At 43.1% G+C, this 25055-nt stretch overlaps 1 protein-coding gene across 2 annotated transcripts in view; it reads left to right on the plus strand.

The window, feature by feature from the left end:
* The window catches only part of LOC308303332 (HEAT repeat-containing protein 1-like), a gene marked incomplete at its 5' end in the record, with an annotated part of 77314 nt that overhangs the window by 36937 nt on the left and 15322 nt on the right, over positions 1 to 25055 (plus strand). For both annotated transcript variants that reach the window (XM_080747687.1, XM_080747688.1), the window contains 15 exons: positions 324 to 491; positions 4668 to 4910; positions 6239 to 6370; positions 7165 to 7268; positions 8093 to 8239; positions 8584 to 8702; positions 9162 to 9283; positions 11068 to 11196; positions 11949 to 12170; positions 15476 to 15605; positions 18150 to 18322; positions 20686 to 20738; positions 21714 to 21837; positions 23795 to 23935; positions 24588 to 24919. In XM_080747687.1, the coding sequence (XP_080603813.1) occupies positions 324 to 491; positions 4668 to 4910; positions 6239 to 6370; positions 7165 to 7268; positions 8093 to 8239; positions 8584 to 8702; positions 9162 to 9283; positions 11068 to 11196; positions 11949 to 12170; positions 15476 to 15605; positions 18150 to 18322; positions 20686 to 20738; positions 21714 to 21837; positions 23795 to 23935; positions 24588 to 24919 (2339 nt within the window). The remainder of the gene's footprint in view (positions 1 to 323; positions 492 to 4667; positions 4911 to 6238; positions 6371 to 7164; positions 7269 to 8092; positions 8240 to 8583; positions 8703 to 9161; positions 9284 to 11067; positions 11197 to 11948; positions 12171 to 15475; positions 15606 to 18149; positions 18323 to 20685; positions 20739 to 21713; positions 21838 to 23794; positions 23936 to 24587; positions 24920 to 25055) is intronic.

Raw genomic sequence — 25055 nt, forward strand, 5'->3', positions numbered from 1 at the left:
ACGATATTTTTGTGATTATGTTGCGAGGAAAGCGTTGAGATAATAGCCATTCTGGTTGAAAATAACTTTGCACTTTAGTTTCAAATAATACTAAATATTTTTCCAAATATATTCTCAAATGATCTCGCGGCACCCCTGGACTGCCGTCACGGCACCCCAGGGTGCCCCGTCACGCACTTTGAAAACCCCTGCACTACACAATAAAGTTAGAGAACCACTGGTGGATGAGAAGTCTGTTTTTTTTTTGTTTTTGTTTTTTTGTTTTTTTGGAACATGGATGTAGTTCATATATGAACGTGTTTGTTTGACGTTTTCCTCTCTAGATCCTGGGTTTGTTGCACGAGGAGTGCGTGTCCGGCAAACTGAAAGGCGCGCAGCGTGAGAGACTGGCGTCCTCCATGGAGCAGCTGATCCAGAGCATCCAGGCCCACGACTGTCCCTCCTACAGCGCCAGCACCCTGCTGCCCACCCTGGACCTGGTCCACGGAGAGGTTAGAATGAATGTTAGAGAGGCAGGGGCTGACATTTCTAAAGGGGCCTTTTGGTGAAAATATTGAAAATGGCAGAAGGTCGGCTATTTTCAGTGCTTTATACCAGTGTTTCTCAACCTTTTTTCTGCACGGGCACACTTTTCATGTCCCAAGAATCCATGGGCACACCAACATAATACGGGGGTGTAAATATCGTCACTGTCGGGAAGAAACCTCGTATCTCTGAGTTTCAAATGTGTACGTTTCTTCGCAAAGTAAAGCCCTGGTTCATCATACAAGGCTGTCGCACAACAGTAGTGAAAACAGCAGATCTACAAGCACACAACGCCTCGCGCTGCGAGGCGTTGTGTGCTTGTAGATCGGCTGTTTTTCACTACTTTAAATCATTTTTTAAAATGATAAATACAATACTGGCTTTCAAGCAGTTTCAAGGGGCACACCTTGACCCTTCTCAGGGGCACACCAAAGGTCCCCAGGCACAGTGGTCGAGAAACACTGCTTTATACCACACTGAACTAAGCATAATCATGTCAGTAGTACTGGATATGTGGTGTATGACATGGACTTTCTACACAATGAGGGCAATTCTTTCAACAACAAATGCAGCATTCGAGTTCAGGAGAGTTTGGACAAGGCAATTCTCTTGAATGCTGCCTTCAGGTATGGCATGGAAAAGGGGCATTTTCATTTATTTCCCCATATTGAAACCTGCATTCATGGTCTGGAGAGGGCACTTTTTACAGACGGCTAAAAGGGCAAGCCCCCTTTGATTTGTGCACGTGCCTGGAGGGCCATGATGAGCCACCAGGCGTGTCGTTCACAGGATTTTATCTGAAGCCAACACGGATGTCAAAGTTCCTATGATTGGCCGCTAGTTGCGCTGTTTTCCCCCTGCGAGGTACCAAAAAGAATTATTCTGCATTGGATCCCATTCATTTTCCCCTTTGATTTTCTAACCTTAATACACATCGTCATACATACTTTATGGTTCCTATCGCTAGTTATCGCTAGCCTTTCAATCACCATCATATGCGTTTTGTCGAAATTTGGTCCAATGTATTTTAAAATAAATGATAAAGTTGCGGGGTGGGGGCGGGGCCGACTTCTGATGAAACTGATCTGCGGCCAGCCTGCATGCACTGATGCACAGAGCAGAGCAGATCTAACAACTCGTCGTAATGCGACGCACTGTTAGCTATATCGTTTTTTTTTGTACAACGGCGTGTAAACATTTTTACAAAATAAATCTATTATACAAACCCAGGTTGCAATGTACATTTAGCAGACGCTTAATCCAGAGCTATTAAAATGAGTGAGGACATAAATAAACACACATATATTCTCTATAATTATATAAATGTTAAAACATCGTTTTTGTTAATACGCCTACAATGTATTTACTCTTATAGGCATATGAGCCACAAATACACGACTTGGTATTTATTTATTATGAAGGCTACCTACTGCCCGATTGTGTAACAAGCCTATATATAATGCCACCAAAACAATGCGTCTTTATTTGTTTTTTCTCGTCATGATTTGTGCAAGTATGGCATGCCATTAAGCTAATAGCCCTACATAAACATATCGACACCAGCCAACATATTATCAGTGGCCACTTACAGCCAAAATAGCCTATGTTCTAAGCCAAGGGAAGCCTATATTATTTTATAAACTCCTCTTTAACATTGGCATATGGCATTCTTGATAATGTGTCTTATGCCTACCACAGACTTACTTTACATTAGGTCTACTTCAGACCATTTATCAAATATTTCATGTAACATTTTGGAAACTGAAAACAGCACTTTTTATATGAAGTTGCATGTCCTGCTATCCTGTATAATTGCCATACCTCATATACCTGTTGTTAGAGCCAGGATGGGAGATCTCGGTCGGGTTGGTCATAGCAGGCTTCGGCGACGTGATGTTATGGCAATTATCTGGCTTTTTGTAGGTTTAGAACGGCTATTAGGTAATAATGTATTTCTCCCAAGTAACCACTCGTATATAAAGTGGTATAGCCTATGATAGAATATACAACTAAAAAGAAACACTCAACATTTAGCCTCACCAAATGGTATTAATTAAAACATTTGAAAATAACACTGAGGCTACAGTATAATTGTCAATAGAACAGTCTGTCTGCACGTCAAACTAAGTTAGCACAATTCACTCACACATACAAATGTCACACAAATTTGCATAGGAACGCACACAAATAGACATAGGTTGATCTCACATTTTATTTCCAAAATATAAACCACTATGAAATTGACTGAATCAAAGAGGAGGAATATGCTGAATGATGTACTACTGTAAAAAACCTCAATCAAACAAAAATGACATGAATCAAGCGCATTTACGATCGCTGATTGAAATAACCTCTTTAGCCTCCCGGAATAATTAACCCACGATACTGCATGTCAGCTCAATAATTAGTTCATGAATCCATTCGTGAATCCAGCTTCTCTTCTACTGTAGGCTACTTAGCATGTCACAATCACAGACTGTAGTCACAATAGACAATTCATATGCATATTGCATCCATTCCTACATTAATCGCATTGTTAACATAGGTGTCAAATTGTTGTCAGCTTTTGTTAGTCAGCTTTTGTTAAGAGGTGTGACTGAGAACTATGAATGCAACTATGAACTATGAATGCAACCTCAGTCCTATAAACATCACAAATCCCTGTTAATAAATATGAATAAACACATGCATATTTCTCTGGACGAATGCCTCTTTGCTTTGTGAAAAGTCTAGTGGACAACTATCCCCATATAGAACCTCGAGACACAACAGTATGCAGCGACGGGTGAGGTTCTATATGGGGCTAGTGGACAACTGGATTATTATAAGACCCAGCGGAACTACACGGGCACTTTCAAAAGTGGAGTCCTCAACATAAGGCTTCCAATGCGGGGTACAGAGTCCTAGACGGCCCGGTCAGGTTAGCGGTAGCCTCGGGAAGCAGGAGGGAGCGATTTCTCCCTCCTGCCCTCGGCAGGGGAACCCAGGCTTGGTTAGCGGCGGCTGCAGCGGCTACTCCAGAGTCCAAACGTTCGGTGCTCAAATCTCCGTGGCAAAATTAAAAAGTTATTCGGACATTTACTGTCACTGCGGTCCGTCTGTGTCAGCCATACTGGATTTGTTTTTTGCTGGCTGGTTTGTGGGCGGTCCACGTTCTCTTCTTCGTCTGCTATATTTTCGGCAGAGCTCAACACATTCTCCCATGTATCTCTGCGGTTGCACGTGACCGTTGGCAGCCAATAGCTTTCCTTATGATTCCTGGGGTACCATTCAAACAAAGATGGCGACACCCATACAAGGGGGGGAAAAACCTCATTTTGGCTGCATAGAAAGCAATGGCGTCGCACTGTCCATATTTTTCTACAGTCTATGTGAGCCACACGTTGTTGTCTGGGTAGCGTTTTAGACTTGGAAAGCATCCGTGTCAAAGCATGACGTCAAAGAATAGCAATGTGAATTTTTTGTTATTCTGCACCTTTATTTGGCTACATAAACATGACATTTTAAAGCAGACAGTGGCCCAGACTGAAAGTCGTTGCAGTGGTCAGAGATGATCTTAAAAGGGCCCACAGTGATCTGGCATGTTGTGCTTATCTCCTGTCCTCATGGCTGTATGATAAAACCCATGTGCCTACATTTTCTAATCCCTGGGGGAAAAAAATAGCCGATCTACAAGCTCACAACGTGTCACATTGTGAGTTGTGAGTAGGGCATTCACCAACTATTCGAATATTCGATTATCAAAGTCAAAAACATATAGTTTATAAAGCTTGGCTAGATAGGAAGTCATAAGAATTAGTTGTCAAAACTTTTTAGGCCGTGACCCCCAAAATAAACATTTTTGAACTGGGGACCCCCACCCTGACAAGCACTTGGAATTGTAGGTATTACGTTTAATATGACTTGGTTCCACAGATAGACATTGTGAAAATAATTGCGAGGCTTTGTGAGCATGTAGATCGGCTATTTTCACAATGTTCGCCTCTTGCTTACTTAATATTTGACAGTCTGGCCAGTCCTGTCGAATATTCGACTATTCGAATACTTTGAGGCCGAATAATTAGAATACAAAAAAATCACTATTCGTGAATGCCCTACTAAATACTGATCTTCACCTCCCCGTTCTCTCCCCCTCCTCCCAGTCCGTCCTGGCGGCCATGCTGCCGGTGCTGGAGCGTCTCCTGGAGCAGAGCAGTCCGGAGAGGCCCACCCTGCTGCGGGACAAGGCCCAGCTCATGTGCCTGGTCCTGGGCAAGTTCAGCGAGGCCTCGGCCCCGCTGCTGGCCAAGGACCAGGCCTGCCTGGAGCTCTTCATCAGAGCTCTGAGGACCACGGCCCAGCCCTACCCCGACATCCCCAGCTGTCAGATACAAGCGCTGGAACAGGTAACTGTACTGCAGGTGTATTTACCTACTGCAGGGGTCTTCAACAGGGGGTCCGGGACCCCTAGGGCAGGGGTTCCAAACTTTTTTGTCTCAGGGCACCCCATAAATATTTTTTTTAAATCCGAGGCACCCCTACCCCTACATTATAATTTTCACTCCCAGCACCTATCGTCGTCGTCGGGTGGAAACCTTGTATGTCCAAAACCGTTCGTTTTGTATTTATCATCTATAAAATGTACTAAACTAGTGAAAACAGCTGATCTACAAGCACATTGCATCGCGAGGTGTTGTATGCTTGTAGATCGGCTGTTTTCACTAGTTTTGTGCGACGGTCTTGTATGATGAAGCAGGACTTTGCTTTACCAAAAGACGTACACATTTGAAACTTGGAGATACGAGGTTTCTGCCCGACAGTGACGATATTTTAGTGATTATGTTGCGAGGAAAACGTTGAGATAATAGCCATTTTGGTTAGAACTGACCAAAATGTAGATAGCATATCTACAAGCTCACAACGTCTCGCGCTGCGAGCCGTTGTGAGCTTGTAGATCGGTAGATCGGCTATTTTTGGAGGTTTGGTGTAGAGGGGAAAAGGACCAGACTAACTACAGAGTGAAAGGTCAAGTTTATTAAGTATTGATGGTTCAAGTGGTTAATAAATATCGGAAAACACAAATTGACATGAATACAAAATACACTGATGATTGTGCTGTCAAGCGATGAAACTATATGGAATCTATGAACAGGTTGTGGGGGTCCCTGCTTCATCTATCTCTCAACTAAGAGGTCCTTGGCCTGAAAACGTTGAAGACCCCTGATATAGGTTATTTTAGTGTTATGGTTAATGATAACACATTCACAGAGTTTGTGTGAACCTGCTCATCTGTACATTTTTAAACCAAATTACATCAATACCTTGACTAGTAGAACTGTTATTGAATAGAAAGCAATGTTTATTTGCCATTATGCTGTTTTATTTTGAACATTTTGACATGGGAATTAGCCTTTTTGTCAATATTTCTAAGCAAAATGCAGTAGTCAGGGGAAGGGGGTACTCGGCTTCAGAAATCAATATAAGCGGGTACTGCAGCCAAAAATGTTTGAGAACCACTGGACTAATCGATCGATTTTACAAATACTACAAATAGTAGTTGCCTCTAATCGATTGCCAGTCGACAAGAGGCAATATTCGGCCAATCAGATTTGACTATACAAATCTTTAGCCAGGGACAGGCCTACTGTTTTTTTTTTTTTTCTTTTTTTTTTCGTTGTGGCTGACGGTTTTCTGGTGTGGTGCTGTCATGACCTGCTGTCTCCGGGGTCCACAGATCACCAAGCCGTTCTTCTCTGCGCTGGGGGAGGAGAAGGTGCAGCAGAGGCTGCTGGGAGTGATGTTTGACCTGCTGACTGAGAGCAGGACTCCGGCCGTCTCCAACACCATCAGCAGTGTCTTCAAAGGGGTATGTTTACGGCTTGTCACAATTATTACATCATCGTCTAATCGCAATTATTTGACATAAAATGGCAATTCGTTTTGTCATAATCATTTCCATGTTCCATGTTTTTTTTTTTTTTTATAGTTTAAATTTGTCAAATATGTCAGTGATTCTTTGTATGTCGTCACTGTCTGGCCAAAACCTCTTAACTCCATTTTTGAGGTTTTAGATTTTTTTGGCATAAATCAGGGCTATTGAACTCCCTTTGCATCTGGGTGCTGGTTAAAATAATATTGAACCAATGGAAAGTAGTAAAAAGTGCTTGGGACAAAACCTCCTAACTCCACACTTTCTGCCAAACCAGCCAACTCCGCCCGATTGGCCCTCTCTTTTTTTCATAAATATGTGCCCTTGAAGCGCAATTTGGGATCGCAAATACGCTATTGAGCACCCTTTACGTCTGTGTGTTGGTTAAAATAATATTGAACCAATGAAAAGTAGTAAAAAAGCCCTTTGGTCAAAAACTCCTAACTCCACTTGAGCTCATTTTCCAGAAAATGAACATTTTTGAGTTTTTCTGAGGTTTCGGCCCGACAGCAGAGATATTTACGTTATGTGTCATATCGGCCATGTGCAAATTCAAAGCCTACAAGCCAAACAGAAATGTAATTGTCAACGACAAAAACACAATTAAATCGTTAATCGCAATTATTTGAGTGAGAATCAATCGTCATGTAAAATGTCATAATCATAACAACCCTAACTACAACCAGACGTGTTTTGTTGAACGTTTGTTTCTTTCCCGTGGGACTGTGTAGATTGCGGTGGACGGACGGCTGGTTGCTAACGAGCTCAGTCCTCCGGAGAAACCCAAAGTGACGGTGACCATCCAACAGACACGCAGGAGCAAACTGCTGCAGAGGTGAGAGCTCGCTTTATAGACAAGCTGTGACGTTTCTCATAGTAAATTGTGACCGAAGAAACATTTGCGACAAAAAGACAAATAACTGATATGTCTTTTTGTCTTTTAAATGTTTGTATTTTGACCAGGTATTGCTTTAAAACTTTAAAAAGTGACCTGTTGAACTAAAAGGTTAAATTATAATGTGTAATATAGACCCTATTCACAGCCCGCCCACGCATGCGCACTCAGCGAATTTCTCAGCAACTTCCTGGTGCTGACGTCAGCTTTGGAGGGTAAAATAACATAGAAATAGCTGGACTTAAAGCCAACAAATCATTATTTCGAAAGGTAAAGTAAATTTTACCGCTTTGTGCCTTTTACTATCTTGTGTTCTTGATCATGCTAGCCGTATTTTATACATTACTATTCGGAAATTGCATTACATTTGAGATTTCTGTGTTAACTCTATGGGATATTAGTAGTTTTTCCCCTTCTACCGTGACGTCAGCGCCAGGAAGTTGCATAACGTGAATTCGGTCAATTGTAATGGGTGTAATGAAGCATAATTAGAACAGTCCTTGTCATATTGATTTCAATGGTAACATGTCATTAGGTCGAACACCCTTTGGATCGACCACCAAACTCTAACCCAAACCCTAACCTCAGTAAAACTATGCCTAACTCTAACTCTAACCCTAAACCTAACCTCAGTAACCGTGACGGGTGATTATCTAACCTGCCGACTCTCGCTGGTGATTATCTAAACTGCCGACGCTGTTCGACCCAACGGGAGTGCGACCTATGGAGCAGTCCCCATTTCATTGTCCGTTCCTTTTGTTTAGGAAAGCTGCAGACAGTGGCGATTCCCTGCCAGAGGAGGGCGCCGTGTCCTGGCAGAGGGTGACACTCATCCTGGAGTTGCTGCAGCACAAGAAGAAGCTGAAGAGACCCCACCTGTTGGTGCCGCCTCTGTTCACACTGCTGTCCAGGTAAACGCTATTTTAAAACATTTAGATCGGGTACACATTATTGTGTGTAATGTTTTGCTTTAACTATTGAAACATAGCAGATATCCAAGCTCACATCACGGCAATGAGTGCCATGCTTGCGAGCTTGTAGATCTGCTTTTTTTTTCATGAAAATGTCAAAAGTCATTGTATATTTTGACCCGAATCTATAAGTGTGATATGTTGCCATACCGTAGCTTTTTGCTGAACCGACGCCACTGGTGAATATCTCTCAGAAAGGGTGGCATAAGTAAAAAAAAAAAAACTATGTTGGCAGTCAATGAGTCAATAACAGTGACTGACTGTTGTCCGTGCTTTGTGTCCAGGAGTCTGGAGCCGTGCACGTCAGAGCACAGCAACACAGAGTACACCCGACAGCTGCTGCTCAGCTGCCTGCTCAACATCTGCCAGAAGGTCTCCCCTGACGGAGGACCCATTGCTGCAGGTATGGAGGTCCCCCCAAAATAACCATATTTGATATCATGCTGGGCATTTATATGACTGCTTTACCTCTTTCTTTTCTTTCTGGGTGTTTCTCATAAAATGCGAGCAAGTTATAGTTTATTGTATGCCCTCATTGCCCTGATTCTCAAATAAACTAAACTGGAAAAAAAGGGATTTTCTTTTTAAATGGTTAGATAGATCATTGATATTAGAATAATTCATTTAGACACTTCAGCTCAGAGTTAACCATTTGCAATGTATTGGGTGTGACTACCTTCCGTGTCTAAATGAACTGCGCTAAAGCTAGATATCAAATGCACATTTTTTCCCCATTTGAAAAGAAACGATTACAAGCCACCGCCAACATTGTGCTAACATTGTGAATCACAATATTTGCGCGGGACTGCATACGATGCCATTTAGTTTCTAGCTGTGTGACCATGAGTGCTTGTCTGTGCAGACGTGCTGCACGAGGATCAGTTCAACGTGGAACTGGTGGTCCAGTGTGTCCGCGTGTCCGAGATGCCCCAGACCCACCACCACGCTCTGCTGCTGCTGGGAGCCGGAGCGGGCATGTTCCCTGTGAGTAGTGTACATCCACTCAATCTATACCAGTGGTGGGCAACTTTGATGATGGAGAGGGCCACTATATTTTCACTCTCACTCCAGAGGGCCACAATGCATATAGTCAAAATAAAATTGCAAAAATAGCCGATCTACAAGCTCAAAACGCGTCGCACTGCGACGCGTTTTGAGCTTGTAGATCGGCTATTTTTTTGCTATTTTTGAATTGGAATGCTGAATTCTTTTTTAGCTATTTTTGAATTGTAATCCTGAAAAGTTAACTTTATGAACTTGAATACAAATACATTGTGTATAAAAAAGACTAGTGCTAGTCATTAAGCTACTAATATAGACTGAAGTAATTAAAGCGGGTCTTGTTCGCATGTTTGGAATTGTAACAGCTGAAATCAATAATATCTCAGTATTCAGATATTAACCTGCGGGCCGCATTAAGTGAAGGTGGGGGGCAGATGTGGCCCCCGGGCCGCCAGTTGCCCATGTATGATCTATACCCATGGAATCAGTCTTCATTCCATCGACTGAAAAACAACTATGACGAAAAATGTTCGCAGACTAGTTCGCTTTTCCCACTGAGAAATGAGCTTGTAGATCGGCTATTTTCAGCATGCAACTAAGTGTAAATTGAAGCAATAAGCCACAAGAGGCATGTGGTTACCTGGTATTTTATAACGGCTGAGAGGCGTGGTGAGTTACGAGGCGAAGGCGAGTGTCTCCAACCCTCTCAGCCGTTATAAAATACAGGTAAGCACATGCCTCGTGTGGCTTATTGCTTTTCTAAAACGGTTACAATATGGCAACATGAAAAACCATAGACATGTACCAATTAAAACTAGTAATAATTCACTACAAGGTGTGATATAAACTGATTCAAGGTGTGGGTTATAGTCTCATATACCACAGCAATTAAAGGGAAACCAGCCAATCAGAATCAAGGAATGGAACTAGCCATTTTAGAATCTTCCATTACGGCATCATCAAGTCCTGCCAAAATTAATTTACTACAACTTTTCAGATGACTAAAATGTGATTAAAACAATTGTACATTGTATCCAAAAGATTATGACTAAAACTCAATCAAAATGATCTGTCAAAATCAACGCTGCCTGAAGATGTTACATTTACTCATGTGTTCTGGGTTCCCATGGTGTATAGACTTTACATCTGTCTACCCTTGGGTCCCCCGGGCATGGGAAAAGGTCAGGGCATCTTAGCATTCATTTTGTGTGGGGGAACCCAGTATTATCATACAAACACCACCTTAACATTTCTTAAGAAATGTGTCTTCTAAAGCAGTGGTTCTCAACCTTTTCAGGCCGCAACCCCCAAAATAACCATGTTTTAACTGGGGACCCCCCACCCTGACGGGCACTAAGAGTTGAGGCATTACATTTTGTATAACACAGTTCTACTGTGAAAATAGCAGATCTACATGCTCACAACGCCTCTCAATGCGAGGCGTTGTGAGCATGTAGATCTGCAATTTCTGCCTCTAATATTTGACAATTTGGCCAATGTTTAACTTGTCATTTTATATGTATTAAAAAGTCCTAAAATTGTCACTTTAGAAATGTGCAGATACCCTCTATACACGTGAACTTTATGTTGGTGTGTTTACTGTTGAGTGAGAAAACAATATTGCACATTAAGTTAATCATCCGGGGACCCCCAAAATAATTTGGGGACCCATCCCCTGGGGGTCCCGACCCACAGGTTGAGAACCGCTGTTCTAAAGGTCATTGTGCATGACTGAAACTCTCCGATCCTTGTCCTCTTGTCTGCAGGAGAAGGTCCTTCACAACATCATGCCCATCTTCACCTTCATGGGAGCGGGCATCATGCGTCTGGACGACGCCTACAGCTTCCAGGTCATCAACAGGACGGTGCAGACGGTCATCCCTGCCCTCATCAAGGTGAGACCACGACAACCCCTCTCTACCCAACACTAGGGCTGCAACAATTAATCGATTAATCGTAATCGAATCGATTATTCAATTAGCCTGTTACTGTGCAGTGTCAATCTGGTTTTAGCTGATCGCCACTGGCTCCCAGAGTCTATTCTAGAATTAATTTTAAAGTTATGTAGGGTCGCAGTTACTATCAAAACCTCGACCGGCTGTCCGTCAGTCTGTCCGTCACGTCACACTTTTCCCCTACTCATATCTCCGCCACCGTTGCCCCGATCCATGCCAAACACTCCTTGGCTGCCAAACCACAACCTCCACCCCTCATTTCTCACATGGCCCTCTTCTAGCGCCACCATGAGGCCGATTCTTGCAAGACACATTTTTGGACACTGCTCCTACACATTTTGCCCCAGGATCTTGCAAAGCGGTACAAAGTATCTCTAAAGTCATGTCATCAACATGGATCTGTCCCATTTCCCATATTCCCCCCTGATTGGTTACCATTGCCTTCTAAAGTTTGTGTATGCGACCTGACGGTCGCTTATCTCCCGATTAGGGAGTCTTACTGGTGCTAAGTTTAATAATGTTTTTTTTTATGCTGTCCAGTGATTGTTGTACACTGTACATGCTTATTTTTCATTGATGCCTTCCATGTACAGCACTTTGGTCAATGTCTATTGTTGTAAACATGCTATATAAATAAAGTTTGATTTGAATTGTCTGTGTTAATTTCTCACTCTCCGCTATCCCCCTCCCAGGCCCACGAGGGCGGCAGCGAGTCCTCTGCGCACATGGAGGCGGTGGTGGCCAAGATGCTGCACGTGTTCACGGACGCCCTGCCCCACGTGCCCGAGCACCGCCGCCTGCCCATCATGGCGGAGCTGGTGGGCACCCTGGGCCCCGCCCGCTTCCTGTGGGTGCTGCTGCTGCTGCTCTTCAAGCAGCACGCCACACAGACGGCCGCCGCCGCCAGCGAGAAGGTGAGGGTAAAAAAAACACAAAAAAATGGTTCCCGTCCAGTGTTGATTTCGTCAACTAGAACTACAACGAAAAATGTTTGTCGACTGCGTTTTTTATCCGATTTTCAGATAAAAATCATTTATTTTCGTTTTTAATGACCCAGTACGGTAAAAGACGGCGCGGCTGAGACATCCTTGCTCAGATGTCCGGTATATTCCGGTTTTAATATTAAGGGGCTCCACGTGGCTTGCAAAGTGTTGAGGGTGCAACGGTTAAAAGAATTCACGGTTCGGTTCAATATTTTGGTGTCACGGTTCGATACTTTTTTTTTTTTTTAACTTTGAACAATACGGTACCCAACCTCTAGGGTAGTGGTTCTCTAAGTGGGCTCTGCGGACCCCTAGGAGTCCTTGAGGGGGTTCCAGGGGAATGCGGATGTGGACTGGAGTGGTATTGTATTGTTCGGTACAGGGTAATTCGGTTCGGTACACCAGGGGTTCCCAAACCTTTTTGGCTCAGGGCACCCCTATAAATATTATTTTATCCGAGGCACCCCTACATTATATTCATAATTTTCACCTTAAATTTATGCCATATTTTAGCGGGGCCGTGACGGCACCCCAGGGTGCCCCGTCACCCACTTTGAAAACCCCTGCGGTACACGCTCGTATTGAACGGTTCGATATCGACGCATGTATTGTTGCACCCCTACTAAATATATTGACAATTCCGTCAACAAAATAAAAACTAGACTAAAACGTTAGGGAGGGACTAGTGGAGAAGAGAGTCATTTTATGTTTGGTTGATTCTCCTTTAACTCAAATGTAGTCTGATGGAAAAGTGTTCACTTGTTAATGTCGGGCTTTATGTGTCGCCTTTTGCAGTCAAAAGACTTTGTCTGGTTCTCTATTATCTTTGCGTTCACCCTGAGAGTTCCATTCTGCTGAGGCGACTGTGCAGCCAGTGGCGTTAGTTCCGAAAAAGCTAAGGTATGGCAACATGACTGGCAACAGGCATGATACATTTATTTTAAGAAGTACATTTTATTTTTTTCCCCTGTTTCTATGGTTTCTTGGGCTGGATATGGCAGCCTGGAACGGCTCTTCAAGTGCAGCTAAACTTGGCATGTCAGTAAACGTGCCACAATTAACAATAATGCATTGCACCTGTGCAGCTGACCTGCGGAACTTGGGAATATACCTTTCTGTCAAGATGGGGAGAATACAAGTGTGGAGAATATAATTATAATACCTTTACTTGTTAAAGTGACCATTTTGTAAAATGTTGCGTTTGTAGTTATTTTACTGTAATTTAACAACATAATAAGCAGCACAGATAGACAACGAGACATTCATGGATTCATACTTAAAAGTAACTTTTGTTTTCCCCCCTGGACCCAGGGTATGGCAGCTGCATACCCCTGCCATGCCCAATTGACGCCCCTGTGTGCAGCCAAGGTCAAGATGATAACAATAAGCTGTGTGTGGTGTTAGGATATACGCGGGTGAACGCAGGTGTTTGGGAGGTTAAAGATAAGCAGCGGTATCTTTTTGCCTCACAATATTTAACACGCTGAGAAACACTGAGACACACTTGTGAGGCGAACAGCTGTGTTCTCCACAGCAGTGGTTCTCAACCTGTGGGTCGGGACCCCCAGGGGGTCCCAAGATGATTAACTTAATGTGCAACATTGTTTTCCCATTAAATCAACAATGTTTAACTCTTTCACAGTCTCCGCTAAAATGGCTTGTCTGCAGATTATCCGGGAATTTTTATTATTGTATTATGATCTAGAGTGCATTCATTCATTCAGGCCATCAGCACAGCCCCACATCCCACGTTTCTGTTTTTGTTTTGTTTTTGTCAGCTAATGTTTACTCACCAGTGAATAGTCTCGCTTCCCATTGAGATATAGTGGGCATTTGGCGGAGGCTTCTCCCCCCCCCCCGGGACGCTTCGCGTGCGCGTTTCGTGCACGTCAATGTGGGCACAATCAATGATCTCCGTATGAACTGTAAATCCATGCATTTTCGTTGCGATCCGCTCCGTCAGTGTTGCTAAGCTAAAGGCTACATCCAGACAGTAACTCAAGGAGAAAAACACGCCCATCCCCCGCTCAGCGTCCCCCCCGCCTCCTCTCCAGCAGATGGGGTGTGCCGATATGTTGGGTAAGCCGATCTGGTGATATAAATGGTGTGCAGATATTTTTTTTTTTTATCATTATCATTTATTTCGTTTTTAATCACCTAGTGCGTATATGTGCGATCAGGCTGCGCCACTGTTGCGCAATAATGCGTATATGTGCGTTCAGGCTTAGAAAGTGTTTAAGAGCGGTTTGTATAGAGGGCATCTGCACATTTCTAAAGTGACAATTTCAGGACTTTTAATATCTCTAAAATGACAAATTAAACATTGGCCAAATTGTCAAATATTAGATGCGGAAAGTGTGAAAATAGCAGATCTACATGCTCGCAACGCGAGATCGGCTATTTTCACAACAGAACCGTGTACAAAATGTAATGTCTCAACTCTTAGTGCTCGTCAGGGTGGGGGGTTCCCAGTTAAAATCTGATTATTTGGCGTGTCGCGGCCTGAAAAAGTTGAGAACCACTGCTCTACAGCATGTGTAGTCATTAAAGGAGTAGTTCACCCCCAAAATGACTTTTTTTCTATTGATTACTCACACCATGGAGACTTGGGTTCAATAATACTTTTTTTGTATTTGTTGCACTCCTAAGACAAAAAAAATATTATAGTAAATTTACCCCCATTGGTCATTGGTCATTTGGGGGGTGAACTACTCCTTTAAACCAGTGGCTCTTAACCTTTTTTTGTGTCAAGGATACATTTATTTGACCACGGACCCCTGTTGGGCCTCATGGATAACCCTGTCCTTCTATGAGAGAGAGTTTTAGAGGTTGTCTGCCTCAACACCCCCATCGGAAATATTTTGTGCCATGGACCCCCAGAAGCAATTTGTGTTTGAAAGGAAAAAGGAAAGACATTGTCATGCCAAGAGCAAGGACCCCAGATTTTTACAAATTTGAAAAAACAATCCTAAAGTCGCTTTTAATAAACAGATCTAGCAGCCACCGTTACATTTCTTGTTTCTCTCTTCTCCTCCAAATAATTTAGCCTAAATTAAATAGGCCTATTATTGATTCTGCTTTTAAAGAAACATGCTATTAACCAAGTAAGCAGAACTGTTATTGAATATAATTGAAAGTGTGTTTGTGTGTGTGTGTGTGTGTGTGTGTGTGTGTGTGTGTGTGTGTGTGTGTGTGTGTGTGTGTGGTGGTGTGTGTGTGTGCGTGTGCGTGCTCAGGATGCTGCTCTGGAGAGGGACGTGGAGTTCTGGATCTCTCTGTGCTGTGAGTTTTCGGTGTCAGACCAGCTGACCGCTCTCATCCAAGTCCTGCACTACCTCATGCAGCTCCCCCAGGACAAAGACCACGGTGAGACGCTGTCTTTTCATGTCACCATGCCTCCTTGTGAGCTTGTAGATCAGCCATTTCCAGCACAAAAAAAAAAAACGGAGTGTAGGGCAGCAAACTATTGATTATTTTCTCACTGATTATGCTATCAGTTACTTTTTCGATTCATCTTTTTATTTGATTTGTTTTATATTTATATTTTTTAATGTCAACGAATATTGACATTTAAAAATACGATTCATGTATTCGTCGTACATCACTTTCTATCAGTCTGTCATGGCAAGTGTCCTCTTTTTTGGTATAACATGCTGGGGTGGCAACAACAGAGCAGGTGACACGTTTAACCTAAACAGACTGGTGAAGAAAGCAGGCTCTGTCGTTGGGTCCTCTCTGCAGGGGGTGGAGGAAGTAACCAGGGTGCGCACTGCGAGGAAGCTAGATTCCATCTTGGAGAACTCCTCCCACCCCCTCCATCTAGAGATCACCAGTTACTGGAGTAAGAGAGGAAACGACCGCTTTACCTACCCAGGACGGAGATGTGAGAGATTAGGAAAATCTTTTGTACCGGCTGCCCTTAAGCTGTACAACGAGACACATAACGGACGCTTGAAAAGGTCTCCCTTCCTAACTTAGACTGACGGAACCATTGCTGTATTGACTTTGACCTCTAAGGAACTATTGCTGTATTGACTTTGACCTCTAAGGACCTTCCAGGAAGAGTGCTCATGTGCGTCTTGCGGTGACACGCTTCCTAGTTTCTCCTTTTTTCGCACTGATTTTTGACATTGCACTATTAGGTTGTGTTGGTAGTTTCTGAGTATTTTTGCTTTGTTTAACAATGACAGTGAGATACTTGTTTGCACTAACTAGCACCCTCTATTGATGCACCTTCTCTTTATTGGTACTGTACTGCTCTTGTCTTTGTTTTTGTTTTTTTCCCTCTTATCTATCTTTTCTTACGTCTCTGTAACTTTGTAAATAACTGTATACTGCTGTGCTACTACTGGACAACTGAATTTCCCCCTTGGGATAATAAAGGTATCTATCTATCTATCTATCTATCTATCTATCTATCTATCTATCTATCTCGATTCCCGATGAAGCTGGTCAATTTGACATATAATATGGCCCAAGGGCGTGCTACCAAAACTGTGGGAGGAGTAGCGTGGCAAAATACAATTGATTGCGACCGAAGGTCGCATATACTCTGAAAAACCGTGTCGCTTGAGTGACCTTCCTTCCTTCCTTCCTTCCTTCCGTAACCTTCCTTCTGTACGGGAGTGATGTCAGTGTGATGTCAGGAAATGTCACGAAATGTGGATAACACTATATATGGAGATAGTCCAGTCCATCATGTCATATGGGACTACCGTCATAGACAGTAGCCAAAAGAGAAGGATACACAAGACTAAGAAAGACAAAAAAAGAGAAGAATAAAAAAGAAAAAAAAGGAGGAGGAGGATAAAGATACCAAAGGGTGGATGAGGTTCTGCAGCGACCTATGTATACCCAGCCTGGTCCAAATCCTACTGTCTCAAGGATGAGGAAATGATGATAGCCTTGAATAGTTATCCCTGCCAGACAAGGGCTCTGATGGAGCTCATTGACTGGTTGTGAAGTGTCTATACCAAGATACGCGCTGATCCCATCCATGAAACATTATCACTGCAATCCATACTTTTCAAATCGGCCTCGCACCGCGAGGCGATGTGTGCTTGTAGATCTGCTATTTTCACTAGTTTTGTGCGACCCTGATGAAGCAGGGCTTTAGGCTACTTTATGAAAAACATAGATATTTGAAACTTGGAGATATGAGGTTTCTACCCGACAGTGACAACATATACTGCCTATACTAGTAAGAGCTTGACAAGGTTCGCTCCTTGTCAAGCTCGACGTTGGGCATTTGGACCTATACATGGAGAAATGGAGAGAACCTGTTTGGCCTAAAAATGGAGATGTGGTACAGAATGACTCATATATGGGCATTAAAAGTATGTCATGTGACATCACTTCCTGTACAGACAGTCAGACAGACAGCCATTGACTCCGGCCTAACAATGGCTACTGTCTATGACGGTAGTCCCATATGACATGATGGACTGGACTATCTCCATAGTGTTCTCCACATCTCCATGTTTAGGCCCTATCGCTCACACCCTAGGTGGGGTTGGCGATAGGGCCTTTCTGTGTGGAGTTTGCATGTTCTCCCCGTGTCTCCTAGGGTTGATACCCTCACAAAAACATGAACAAACTCCCAACAACAACTAGAATCGTCAGAGAAACGCTGTGGTTGGCCAGATAGTCAAGAATTGGCGCGGCCTCGCCCTTTAGGGCGAGGTCGCATGTCACCCTGAGGTCGCATTCCACCCTCAGGTGTCTTACTAGTATAGGAGTGAAAAGAGAGATGGTTGATTGGAATAAAGTCAGACAAGTATAAACAAAAAATATTCTCCAGACTATATTTGTTTTATAACCGATTACCTCTATTAACACCCAATGAGGTACACATCAGGCTTACGGTAACTCTTTCCCTGTATATTTTACTATGGTCATTCCTGGGTGCAGCTCCGGTGAAGGCGGCAGCGGGCCGCCGTGGAGCTCCTCAGAAGGTGGAGGAGAGCCTGGAGGAGCTGATCTTCAGCCCTGAGGCCCACAGCAGCAAGGAGCTCAGACACTTCAAGTTCCTCTCCGTCTCCTTCATGGCCCAGCTCCTCTCCTCTGCTAGCTTCATAGAGAAGGTAGGCCAGGGCACCTGCTCAGTAATGTATTTCTCTCGCTGCCAAACCTGCCTACAGACTAGGCCTGTCAAAATTTGCCAAAAATGGCATTCGAATATTCGGTCTAAAATCCACCGTTGATTCGAATAAATTCGAATATTCGAATAAGTAGAGAAATTCGAAGCATTTGCAATTCGGAGCTTCTTCTTTTTTTTACATGTTATATTCACACCAATACAGCCATTGTTGCCGTTTTCTTGGGTCGCGCGTTAACAAAGAAAAGAGCCTATTTGCATATCAATAGACCTGTATTAGGCGACGTTCGCGACCCCCCAAACCTGAAGCTGTTTATTCTAGACAGTCGCTTCTATCGCTTTACTGGTGGTCGTGCAGGTCCGCGTTGGTCAGGGACGTGCAGAGAATGTTAACTCATTTAGTGCCACCCCTTTCACCACTAGAGGGCGCCCAGTGGCCAGAGAAAATCCCATAGAGATATGCTGGTATATGCAGAAGCCCTGCAGCCATGACTTGCCTGAACACTTTCCTTTGTGCATGACTGCATGTACAGGAAGAGGATGAAGTTAGCTTGAAGTTAGCTATTGGCTACCAAGCATTTTAGAAGCCTTATTTTCGTCAACTTAGCCATGATTAAACCTTGCACACCTCATGCATGGGAAAAAAACAGAGAAGAATGAGCTCTGAAAAATCCAATGCAATCCTGGATTGCATTGGAGTGGATTTGTGCAGTTTGTTCACAGCTTTCAAACAAAAAAATCCGATTGGAAATCCGTTCAGGCATTCTTGAGATAATCGCCATTATGTTTTACATGTTATGTAAACAAACATGGCTGCCCTGTATGTTAGATGGGGTTGTATGGGGGTGGAACATGCAAAATCGCGATTGAAATCATGTTCACCAGATTTGATGGGGTCCAAAAAAAAAAAAAAAAAATCAAAAAAATTTTTTTCAAAAAAAAATTTTTTTTTTTTTTTTTTTTTTTTTTTATATCCCGAACTTGTTCGGGATAGGCACCCTGTGATACGATCATATATCCCGAACTAATTCGGGATAGGCACTCAATGAGTTAAGAGAGGCAGGGGCTGACATTTCTAAAAGGGCCCTTTGGTGGACAATTCTCTCTTAAAAGGGCAGGGGCTCAAGCCCCGTTTGATGTCTGTGTGCACGTGCCTGGCGTTGGTAAAAGCGCAGAGCAGCATCGCATCGTCTATGCGAACTTGCGAAGCGTTACAGCAGCTGTGATGGAAGTTGGAAATGGAACAGGTAGTCTACAAAACAAGAGTAGTGTGACGGAGGGAGTCTTACCGTGACCGTGGCTGCGTGCGGGGAGACTCGGTGAGAGAAGAAATCCATGCTTTACATTGTGTTTTTTCGGTGGGGAAGTCTCGTAAACAGTCTGCCTTCCCGTCACTACCAAATTTGTCGCCCGTTTCAGCTTGACTCGTTATCATTCTGAATCAATTAAAGTTACATTGTGTGATTAAACGTGAGCAAGTTTGACTCGGAGGCAAAGCAGTGAAAGCACTGTGTGTGCACTGCGAGGCGGACGGTCAGTGTGAAGGGAAAGTTAAGGTGGAGGTTTATTCTTCGCTGTATATGTGTCGCTAAACATGCACCCTTAATCTACAAGCCCACTACGTATTGGATCAGCGACGCATTGTGGACTTGTAGATCAGCCCACTTTTGCAGCGGCGAATGGAGACTTCTGCCTCGCGAGACCAGCCACCTTTTAACGTTACATGCGCCCAGAATCTCGCGAGAAGTGCGGCAGATTTGTTTTAATTAAATATAAATTAATTCGAAGCTCAATTTTTTACTTTCGAATATTCTTTTATTGTTAACATTCGAACGAATATTTGAATATAGAATATTCTTTCACAGCTCTACTACAGACTGTTTCAAACTGAGTGAATGGTTTATAAAATTATTACATAATCGTCTAATCGCAATTAGTTTGTCATAATTGTCATAATCGTGAATGTTAAAACATGTTCATACATTTTCAGAAATAGTGGAAATAGCCAATCTACAAGCTCACAACGCGTCGCATCGCGACGCGTTGTGAGCTTGTAGATCTGCAATGGATTCAGAATCATTAAAAACCCCTAGTTTGACCCCTCACATGCTACTTAAAGCATATTTATTTTGGTGTGTTTTAACCTGTATAGTTAATTTAATGGGACTCCAACTTTCAGCAGCTGTCAGGGATTTTCCTAGGGAAACTGAATCTCAGTCTTTGTGGAATGTGTTACTACTTACTAGACACCTTTACAAACACATTGGTGAAGACATTTTTTGGTAAGGAATTTAATTCCAGGATATGACACTATTTCTGACAATATTCCCTTCTTATCTGTCATCACAGGTTGCAGATGATGGTGACGCCGTAGAGGAGTCTCTACAGCAGCTACAACAGAGGTGAACTGTGGTTCAAATCAGTGTTGATTTTGACAGGATTTATTTTATTTATTTATTGTCATAGTCTTTTGAATTAAACTTTAGTTTAAGTCACATTTTAGTCATCTGATTTATTATTATTATTATTTTATTTATTACATATGATTTTAGTCCTCTAAATCTATAGTTGATTTTGTCAACAAAAATGTATTTTGGCAGGCCTTGATGGCGTCGTAATGCCTGATTGTCTACAAGCTCGCAACACATCGAGCTGCAACATGTTGTGAACTTGTAGATCTGCTTTTTTCAGAACGCAACCAAAAATAAAATGACTTGTCTTTTAGTTCTACTGGATCTCTTCCCCACTTTTAGTCATCATAGCTTAGTTTTTATTCAGTTCTTATTTCATTTTTGCCAGTGAAAAAGGGTAGTCAACGGAAAATTCGACAGAATCAACACTTTTTTTCAGCAAATTTTTGGATTTAGTCTTAGTCTTTTGAATAACACACCATTTAGTCTTAGTCCTGTCTTAGTCTTCTGGAATTGTTTTTGTCTAGTCTAGTCTTAGTCGACTAAATATCAAAATATTTTAGTCTTAGTCTATTAGTCTTTGTTTTTTTAGGCTGTCTTTTGGGCTAAATGTAACCACATAACTCTGAGCAAGTCATTGTCTTCTACTGCCTGTTACTTGGTAAACCATACATAAAATATGTATTTGGCTTTAATTTCATTGCAGTTACATACCAGTGTTAATTTTTACAGCCATTAGTCTTCGACTTAGATTTAGTCTTAGTCTTTTGAATAACACAAATAATTGTCTTAGTCCTGTCTTACTCTTCTGAAATTGTTTTAGTCTAGTCTAGTCTCATCGACAAAATATCACAATCTTGTAGTCTTTTAGTCTTAGTCGACAAAATGAACACTGGTTCAAACTCTTGCTTTGAACCGTTAACTTTTTTGTTTCCGCTAATAATAACGACTCTACGTTGCGTTTAGCCTTCTGGAGGAGATCCTGCGCTACATCCACAGTGTTGCTCGCTGTGTGGAGGAGAACGCAGACAAACCCACCGCCAAGTTCTGGAGAGCTCTGCTCACCAAGGCCTACGATGCTCTGGACAAGGTACTGCAACACTTTATACAGCAGTGGTTCTCAAACATCTTTGGCTCAGGGGAACCCCTGTGAACAACCTTTTTCATCCACGGCACCCCTGAATTCCATTGTTGCTTTATAGCAGGGGTTCCCAAACTTTTTTGTCTCAGGGCACCCCATAAATATATTTTTTTTTAATCCGAAGCATCCCTAAATTATAGTTTTCACTCCCAGCACCTTATATTTATAGCATATCGCCGTTGTCGGGTGGAAACCTTGTATGTCTAAAACCGTTTGTTTTGTTGTATTTATCATCTATAAAATGTACTAAACTAGTGAAAACGGCAGATCTACAATGTGTGCTTGTAGATCGGCTGTTTTCACTAGTTTTGTGCGAAAGTCTTGTATGATGCAAGGCTTTGCTTTACCAAAAGACGCACACATTTGAAACTTGGAGATACAAGGTTTCTGCCCGACAGTGACGATATTTTTGTGATTAGCCTATGTTACGAAGAAAATGTTGAGATAATAGCCATTTTGGTTAGAACTGACTGAAAATAACTTTGTACTTCAAATTTAAAATGATGTTAAATATTTTTGTGTCCAAGTGGCCAAATAAATTCCAAATATTATCACATTATCTTGCGGCACCCCTGGACTGCCGTCACGGCACCCCAGGGTGCCCCGTCACCTACTTTGAAAACACCTGCTTTATAGCACCTTACATTCACCCTAAGATACAGAATGTGACGCGGAAAACTTAATAAGAGAAAAACTGTTTCCATCAAAGGACAGATCAAAAAGGACTTTATTCTTGATGTTAAACCCAAGCCTCCCCAGTCTGAGGAGAAACATTCGCCAAAAATATATAAGAGATATGGTGCAGAATGAAAAAGAAAGTGCACAATTAAAAAAGTGCACAATTCAGGTCCGTTTTACAAACTCCGATATGATCAAAGTATTCCTCTGCACCCTTGGACTTGTTTCACGGCACCTTAAGGTGCCACGGCAGTGACGGCACCCAGTTTGAGAAACCCTGCTAAAAGGCCCATTCTGCCAGCGATGTCCCATTTTTCCTTACCTTTTCAATTATTCACAGAATTTATATCCGTTTTATTTGGACCATTTTGGCTGTTAAATATAGCATGTCTGTACATAGGCAGAGGAGAACAGAGGGGAGGAGATACAGGCATTTCCCCAAATGGAATGAACAGGAAGTAAACGTGAAAGAAATCTTTTGATCACGTTAGCAAAAAGCGCCATCTAGTGTAAACACACAAAAGAATAACACGCGTGAAAATACGTTTTTTGGCTGTGTGGGCCTTGTGTGTGTGGAAGGACATGATTGGCAGTAAATTAGTTAAACGGTTAATGAATTGCAGGGATTGACACTAAGATCTCAGAAGCACTTGCCCGTCGGGCAAGTACAGGTCATGTTCTACTTGTCCAAAGGTCATACCCACTTGCCCGAAAATTAATTGTCCATTATAAAATGATAGGTAAGATTTTAAATTCAGGTTTCACACTTGTTATTCTATATTTTAAGTCCAGCAACAGTAAAAACAGCACATTATAGGTAAACAGTGCTCTTATTTTACATTCCACAGACCAGAAGACAGAGCGCGCTGGCCATGTTCAGGTGTTTAGACAGATATCTTGTGTTATAAACGGTTACGTCCCCTCTCAAATGAGCATTTGCCTGGTCGGGCAACCTGAAAGCAAACTTCACCTACCCGACAGTTTTATTTACCTGCCGGGGGCAGGTGGGCAAGCCTTGGCGTCAATGCCTGAATTGCCATAATGAGTAATGCAACAAGTCATTCTTTTGGTGGTTTTAATTAGGATATGGATACAACCGGTTCTGTCCTACCTTTTCGGTAATAACGAGGAATAATTGTCCATGTTAAATCTCTTGTTGCTGGCGTCTTAGTAGAGACCCGGTCACTTCACAGCGCCACCGCTTTGACCCGGCCGTTCTGTCTCCCAGGTGAACGCCCTGTTGCCGACGGACACCTTCATCCCAGTGATCCGGGGGCTGATGGGTAACGAGCTGCCATCGGTGCGCAGGAAGGCCATGGACCTGCTGAACAATAAACTACAGCACAGGACACGCTGGGAGGAGAAACAGGTACACACACTAGGGCAGTGTTTCTCAACCACTGTGCCTGGGGACCTTTGGTGTGCCCCTGAGAAGGGTCAAGTGTGCCCCTTGAAACTGCTTGAAAGCCAGTATTGTATTTATCATTTAAAAAATGATAAAAACTATGATTTAAACTAGTGAAAACAGCCGATCTACAAGCACACAACGCCTCGGCGTTGTGTGCTTGTAGATCTGCAAGCCTTGTATGTCCAAAACCGTTCGTTTGGTATTTATCATCTAAAAAATGTACTAAACTAGTGAAAACAGCAGATAAACAAGCACAGTTGTGTGCTTGTAGATCGGCTGTTTTCACTAGTTTTGTGCGACGGTCTTGTATGATGAAGCAGGGCTTTGCTTTACCAAAAGACTTCACATTTGAAACGTGAAGATACAAGGTTTGGACAGTGACTATATTTTAGTGATTATGTTGCGAGGAAAACGTTGAGATAATAGCCATGAAAATAATTTAGTAGTTTAAAATGATACAAAATATTTTTTCAAGTGTCCAAATAAATTCCAAATATTATCAAATTGTCTCGCGGCACCCCTGGACTGCCGTCACGGCACCCCAGGGTGCCCCGTCACCCACTTTGAAAACCCCTGCTCTATTGACTGTTACCCACCTTGCCTCCGTCCACAGGTCACCGTTCTCCTCCAACTGACCGGCGACCTGCTGGGCATCGTGGGTAAGGGTCGCGGCAAGGCGGCGGAGGAGAAGTCGTTATCGGAGGAGGAGGATCGGGAGCGGGAGGACCAGGCCGTCAACCGGCAGACGGCGCTCTACAGCCTCAAGCTGCTCTGCCGCAACTTTGGCGCCGAGCACCCGGCGGCGTTCGTGCCGGTGCTGGGGCGCGCCGTGGCGCTGGTGGCGGGCGCCCAGGACGAGGAGAAGAACGTGCTGGGCAGCGCGCTGCTCTGCGTGGCCGAGGCGGTCGGCACGCTCAAGGCCCTCGCCATCCCGCAGCTACCCAAGTACGTACAGTACATCCGTGGTTCTCAACCTTTTCAGGCCATGACCCCAAAAAAAATCATATTTTAACTGGGGACCCCCAAAAAGAGAAGGACATCTGGGAACTCCCACCCTGATGAGCACTTCTGGGAACCCCCA

This window comes from Nannobrachium achirus (genome assembly GCF_963921795.1).
Source record: "Nannobrachium achirus genome assembly, chromosome: 18".
In the NCBI taxonomy this organism is placed as follows: Eukaryota; Metazoa; Chordata; class Actinopteri; order Myctophiformes; family Myctophidae; genus Nannobrachium; species Nannobrachium achirus.